The sequence below is a fragment of the Carcharhinus amblyrhynchos genome, unplaced genomic scaffold (genome assembly GCF_965287045.1).
Source record: "Carcharhinus amblyrhynchos unplaced genomic scaffold, sCarAmb.v2.hapA scaffold_43, whole genome shotgun sequence".
Classification (NCBI taxonomy): domain Eukaryota; kingdom Metazoa; phylum Chordata; class Chondrichthyes; order Carcharhiniformes; family Carcharhinidae; genus Carcharhinus; species Carcharhinus amblyrhynchos.
The window spans coordinates 905,922-913,192 of record NW_027649784.1 but is presented as its reverse complement, the minus strand read 5'-3'; the positions used below and the strand labels follow the sequence as shown (position 1 = coordinate 913,192).

The 7,271-nt window shown below is 48.0% G+C and overlaps 1 protein-coding gene across 2 annotated transcripts in view; it reads right to left on the bottom strand.

The window, feature by feature from the left end:
- LOC145337107 (galactose-3-O-sulfotransferase 2-like) overlaps positions 1 to 7,271 on the bottom strand; it is a 68,061-nt gene that overhangs the window by 930 nt on the left and 59,860 nt on the right. For both annotated transcript variants that reach the window (XM_080181865.1, XM_080181864.1), the window contains exon 4: positions 1 to 626. This exon is cut by the window's left edge and continues 930 nt beyond it. In XM_080181865.1, coding sequence (XP_080037991.1) covers positions 1 to 626 — 626 coding nt within the window. The remainder of the gene's footprint in view (positions 627 to 7,271) is intronic.

Here is a 7,271-nt window from a genome sequence, read left to right as displayed (position 1 = left end):
TTGTCCTGGATTTGACTGGCCTCCACGGGCCTGCTGCCCTGGAGGCACAGGTCCATCAGCCTCCTGCGCTTCTCCCGCAGCGCCAGGACGTCGCTGCTCATCCGCTGGGGGCCGTAGGCCTCCACCCTGCGCCAGAAGGTCCGGTTGAAGTGCATGTACAGCTTCCAGTCCAGCGAGTTCCAGGCCTTGGCCCGCTCCACCGTCTCGTCCGACAGCCGCCGCACCGTGACGTTGCTGCGGAAGTTCAGCTTGAAGGAGACCACGTCGTCCAGCTCCCAGCACAGGGCCTCCTTCAGCAGCACCATGGACTCGTCAAAGTACTCCGACAGCAGGATGAGGTGGAAGGTGCTGCCAATCTCCTTGAGGACCAGCTCCACGTAGTCCTGGGTGTCGTTGGCGTTGTGGTCGAAGCCAAAATCGAACCACATCAGGTTCCGGGCGTACTGGTTGCCCCGCTCCCGGGCAGCGTAGTAGCGCCAGGGCTCGCTCAGGAACTGCTCCAACGACTCCACCTTCTTGAAGGCCGCGCTCGAGCCCTTGTAGTAGGTGAAGGCGGACTCTGCCAGGGTCACTGGGTTTCTTAAGATCGAGAAGTAAAAGGTCCCCTTCGCCATCACTTTTTCGACCTGGGGAAGAGACAGGAAACAACGATTGCCATCAGAGGGAAGAAGGGAAGAAAGGAATCGAATTGGCGCCTTGGTGGGCAGTGTGGCTACCTCACAGCGGCAGGGGCCTGGATTCAATTCCAGCCTTGGGTCACTGTCTGTGTGGAGTCTGCACATCCTCCCCATATCTGTGTGCATTTCCTCCAAGTGCTCCAATTCCCTCCCAAAGTCCAAAGATGCGCTGGTTAGGGGGATTGGCCATGCTAAATCGCCCCCTGGTGTCCAAAGATGTGCAGGTTAGGTGGATTGGCCATGTTAAATTGCCCCTTAGTGTCCAATGATGTGCAGGTTAGGTGGATTGGCCATGCTAAATCGCCCCCTGGTGTCCAAAGATGTGCAGGTTAGGTGGATTGGCCATGCTAAATTGCCCCTTAGTGTCCAAAGATGTGCAGGTTAGGTGGATTGGCCATGCTAAATTGCCCCTTAGTGTCCAAAGATGTGCAGGTTAGGTGGATTGGCCATGCTAAATTGCCCCTTAGTGTCAGGGGGATTAGCAAGATAAATACTGAGGTTACGGGAATAGGGCCTGGGTGGGATTGTTGTGGGCTTGACGGGCCAAAAGGCCTCTTTCTGCGCTATAGGGATTCTGTGAACTGAGATTACAATGGGGTCACTGCTGTGTAAACTAGGACAAGTTACGCACAGCAAGATTCCACAAACAGACCATTGTGACAAATGAGCCAATCATAGGTGTTTTGTGATATTGATTGAGGGTTAAATGTTACTCCAGGACATCAGGAAGAACTTCCTCATTGGTATGGTGGCTGTGGGACACACGTATGTCTCCTTGAGAGGTAAATATCTTAAACTGAAGGATGTTACCTCCGGCAATGCTGCACTCCCTCAGTACTGCCCTGGCAGTGCCTGTCGGGTTATATTGTACTGAAGTTGGGCTTGAGTACAGACAGTGTTGAATTAACCCAAACTCCTCTGGCCAATACTGAGATATGTTGTGCTCAATGAGGGCTGGTTAGGTGGCCAGTGCAGATGTAATGACCACCATACCTTTCTAAATAATAAGTGAGTGAAATGAAATAGAAAGCTTTTCCACAGACACAAGAACCAGATGCAGGAGTGGCCACCAGGTTCTTCTGGGCTGCCCCCCCACCATTCAGTAAGATCATGGCTAATCAGTTCTGGCCTCAACTCCTTCCCTGTGCTGTTTCCCCTCTACTCCTCGATCCATCAAATGTTTATCCACCTCCACTTTAAGTACTTCTAATGATCCAGCCCCTGGGGGAGGGAATGCCAGACAATCACCATCCTCTGCGAGAAGTAATTTTGACGCGCCTCGGTTTTAAATGACCGTCCCTTCATCTTGTAGCTACGTCCCCTCTTTCTCCCACCAGTGAAAACATCTCACCGCCTACCCTGTCAAGCCCCCTCAGGATCTCATATGTTCGATTAAGGGCACATAAGAACATAAGAAATAGGAGCAGGAGTAGGCCATCTAGCCCTTCAAGCCTGCCCCGCCATTCAATAAGATCATGGCTGATCTATCGTGTCTCAGTTCCACATTCCCGCCCTCTCCCCGTAACCCTTAATTCCCTCATCTGTCAAAAACCTATCTACCCGCGTCTTAAATATATTTAGCGAGGCAGCCTCCACCACTTCAACGGGCAGAGAATTCCAGAGATTCACCACCCTTTGAGTGAAGAAGTTCCTCCTCAACTCCGATCTAAACTGCCCCCTCCCTTATCTTGAGGCTGTGCCCTCTAGTCCTGCTATCCTTTCTGAGCAGGAAGAATCTCTCTACCTCTACCCTATCCATCCCCTTCATTACCTTATACATCTCTAAAAGATCCCCCCTCATCCTTCTAAACTCCAACGAGTACAGACCCAGTCTATTTAGTCTCTCTTCATCGTCCAACCCCCTCAACTCCAGTATCAGCCTAAGAGGGAGGGCACCCCTCCCTCTTCTAAACTCTAAGGAACACAGACTATTTCATCTCTCTTATATGGGCTGAATAGCCTCTATTTCAAGGCTGTGTGATTCTATGCCTCTTTAATCAACTCGTAACCCTGTCTCAATTCGTCTGATCTGCAGACTCCCTGCAATCCATTCTTCTAATTTACATTTTAAATAAAAATTAATCCAGAAAATAGGAAGAGTCAATTTCACACTCAGATGTGTGACATGACTACATAGGATATCAAATTTAAAACTAAAATCTGAAATTCTACCATTAAGTCTCCAAGTAAATAAATGAATGTTGACTAAATACATTTATAAATAGATCAAAGGGGTTCAGATAAAGTCAGCTTTGCTCTTTGGATTCACCATTCCCTCCAAGTGGCTGAGGTTTATAACTAAGGCTAGGCTGTGTCTCCCCTTGTCTAAGTATGAGGAATGTGGGAAGGAGACAAAACAGTGCTTATGTTTGTCTTCAGTTCTTTTCTCGGCTCCCTGTGTGTGCAGAAGTGTCGAGGTCATAGAGGTTTACAACACGGAAACAGGCCCTTCGGTCCAACTTGTCCATAGAACATAGAAAAACTGCAGCACAAACAGGCCCTTCGGCCCACAAGTTGCGCCAAACATGTCCCTACCTACAAGGCTTACCTATAACCCTCTATCTTACTAAGTCCCATGTACTTAGCCAAAAGTCTCTTAAAGAACCCTATTGAATCCGCCTCCACCACCACCGCTGATTCCACTCACCCACCACCCTCTGAGTGAAAAACTTACCCCTGACATATCCTCTGTCCCTGCTCCCCAGCACCCTAAACTTGTGTCCTCTTTTGGCAGCCATTTCAGCCCTGGGAAAAAGCTTCTGAGAATCCACTCAATCAATACCTCTCAACATCTTATACACCTCTATCAGGTCACCCCTCATCCTTTGTCTCTCCAAGGAGAAAAGACCGAGCTCTCTCAATATCCTCATAAGGCATGCCTCCCAATCCAGGCAACATCCTTGTGAATCTCCTCTGCATCCTTTCTATGGCTTCCACATCCTTCCTATAGTGAGGCAACCAGAACTGCGCACAGTACTCCAAGTGGGGTCTGACCAGGGTCTGAAGCAGCTGCAGCATTATCTCCCGACTCCTAAACTCAATTCCTCGATTGATGAAGGCCAGAACACCATATGCCTTCTTAACCACATCGTCTACCTGCAAAGCTGATTTGAGCGACCTATGAATCCATGCCATCATTTTTTTAAAAACCCCTAATCTAATCCCAATTGCCCTCATTTGGCCCTTATCCCTCTATACCCATCGTAACCATGTAACTATCTAAATGCTTTTTAAAAGACAAAATTGTACCTGCGTCTACTACTACCTCTGGCAGCTTGTTCCAGACACTCACCACCCTCTGTGTGAAAAAATTGCCCCTTTGGACACTTTTGTATCTTTCCCCTCTCACCTTAAACCTATACCCTCTAGTTTTAGACTCCCCTACCTTTGGGAAAAGATATTGATTATCTAGCTGATCTGTGCCCCTCATTATTTTATAGACCTCTATAAGATCACCCCCTCAGCCTACTACGCTTCAGAGAAAAAAGTCCCAGTCTATCCAGCCTCTCCTTATGACTCAATCCATCAAGTCCCAGTAGCATCCTAGTAAATCTTTTCTGCACTCTTTCTAGTTTAATAATATCCTTTCTATAATCGGGTGACCAGCACTGTACACAGTATTCCAAGTGTGGCCTTGCCAAAGTCTTGTACAACTTCAACAAGACGTCCCAACTCCTGTATTCAATGTTCTGACCGATGAAACCAAGCATGCCGAATGCCTTCTTCACCACTCTGTCCAAGGAAGTAGGAACATGTACCCCTAAATCTCTTTGTTCTGTAACTCTCCCCAACGTCCTATCATTAACTAAGTCCTGCCCTGGTTCAATCAGCCAAAATGCATCACCTCCCATTTGTCTAAATTAAATTCCATCTGCCATTCATCAGCCCATTGGCCCAACTTGATCAGATCCCATTGCAGTTGGAGATAACTTTCTTCACTGTCCACCATGCCACCAATCTCAGTGTCATCTGCAAACATACTAACCATGCCCCCTATATTCTGATCCAAACCATTAATATAAATGACAAATGACAGTGGACCTAGCACTGATCCCTGAGGCACACGGCTGGTCACAGGCCTCCAGTTTGAAAAACAACCCTCTACAACCACCCTCTGTCTTCTGTCAAGAAGCCAATTTTGTATCCATTTAGATACTCACTCTGGATCCCGTGAGATTTAACCTTATGCAAGGTACAATGTGGTACCTTGTCAAAGGCATTGCTAAAGTCCACAAGAGACAAGGTCCTCAAGGTTTGTACCCAAGAGATAAGGAGAGACAGGGAGCAGGAGATAAACAGAAAGAGAAAGGACGAGAAAGAGGAAGCCAGACAGAGAGGGGCGAAAGTGAGACAGAGAGAGAGACAGGGAGGGAGGGACAGGGAGGGAGGGACAGGGAGGGAGGGACAGATAGAGGGCAAGGGTTTCGGGCAAGGTGGAGACAGGACAGGAGAGGTGGGAGGGAGGCGGACAGCCAGGCAGGGGGGCAGCTGGCCGGGTGGGGGAGCAGCCAGCTGGGAGGAGCTGCGGCCAGATGGGAGGGGCCGCAGCTGGCCTGGAGGGGGCAAGGAAGAGAGAAATTTGGTGAGCATGACAGAGATAGAGAGATAGAAGGAGAAAGGGAAGACAGAGAGGGAGAAAGAAAATGAGAGAGGCTGAGAGAAGGAGAGGGAGAGAGGACAGGAGAGAGAGAGAGAGATTGAGGAGAAATAACGTAAGAGAGTGGGAGAGCGGGTGGAAAAGAGTGGATATTGGAGGCAATGGGGAAGAAAGAGAACGATAGGGAATGGAGAGAGAGAGAGAATAAATGTTTTCTGTTGTAAGTTATGCTCTTTTTCTGTTGGACTTGCTGAGCCATTATGAAAAGTTCCTCCTCAAATCTCCTGCCTCCTTACCTTAAATCTCTGTCCCCTGGTTACTGCTGCCTCTACTAAGGGGAAAAGTTCCTTCCTATCCATCCTGTCTCCCTCATAATTTTATACACCTTGAGCAGGTCTCCCCTCAGCCTTCTCTGCTCCAAGGAAAACAACCTCACTCTTATCCAGCCTCTCTCCAAGCTGGAACGCTCCATCCCGAGGCAGCATCCTGGTGAATCTCCTCCGCACCCCCTCCAGTGCAATCACATCCTCCCCACAGTGTGGCGACCTGAACAGCACACAGTGCTCGAGCTGTGGTCTAACCACTATTTTATACGGCTCCATCATCATCTCCCTGCTCTTATATTCGGTCAGTAAAGGCAAATATCCCATATGATTTGATTTATTATTGTCACATTTTTTTGGGACAAAAAGTATTGTTTCTTGTGCAGTATGCAGACAAAGCATACTGTTCATAGATTTCATAGGGGAGAAAGATTTGATTTGATTTATTATTGTCACATGTATTGGGATGCAGTGAAAAGTATTGTTTCTTGCGCTTTACACAGGCAGAGCATACCATGCATAGAATACATAGGGGAGAAGGAAAGGAGAGAGTGCACAACGCCATTGTTAGAGAGTTTACAAGAGTTAAAAGCACAGAACGAGAGTAAAAAAGAGGGTATACTGGGTATGACAGGTAAGAACTCGCCATGTTCTGCTGCCATCTTGAATAATAAGCCCTCTTAGCCTCCTTATCTATCTGTCCTACTGCCTTTTGGGATTTGTGAACCCCAAAATCCCTCTGGTCCTCTGTCCTAGCATCCCACTGTTCATTATGTATTCCCTTGCCTTGTCAGTCCTCCCAAAATGCATCAACTCGCACTTTTCAGGGTTAAATTCCATTTGCTACTGTTTGGTTTAGTCGAACAAACCCCTTTGGGCCAGCATGGTGGCCCAGTGGTTAGCACTGCTGCCTCACAGCACTAAGGACCCGGGTTCGATTCCCGGCTTGGGTCACTGTCCATGCAGAGTCTGCATGTTCTCCCCATGTCTGCACGGGTTTCCTCCAGGTGCTCCGGTTTCCTCCCACAGTCCGAAAGAAGTGCTGGTTAGGTGGATTGGCTATGCTAAATTCTCCCTTAATGCACAAGTGCCAGAGTGTGGGGACTAGGGGACTTTCAATGTAACTTCACTGCAGCCTAATGTAAGCCGACTTGTTACATGAATAAATAAATAATTTGTGAAGCACAGAAACTAGAAGCAAGAGGAGGCCATTCAGCCCTTCGAGCCTGCACTGCCATTCATTAAAATCATGACTGATCATCAAATTCAAAATCCTGATCCCTCCACCCACCCAATATCCCTCAATCCTTTTTGCCCCAAGAGCGATATCTAATTCCTTCTTGAAATCACACAACATTTTGTCCTCAACTCCTTTCTGTGGGGGTGAATTCCACACATTCACCACTTTCTGGGTGAAGAAATTTCTCCTTGCCTCCGTCCTAAAAGGTTTATCTCTTACCCTCAAACTGTGACCTCCCTCGTTCTGGACTCCCCCCACCATCGGGAACATTCTTTCTGAATCTATCCTGTCTAATCCCGGGAGAATTTTGTAAGTTCCTGTGAGATCCCCTCTCACTCTTCTAAACTCCAGTGAATATAATACTAACCGACTTAGTCTCTCCTCGTATGACAGACCTGCCGTCCCAGGAATCAGCCTGGTAAACCTTCGCTGTG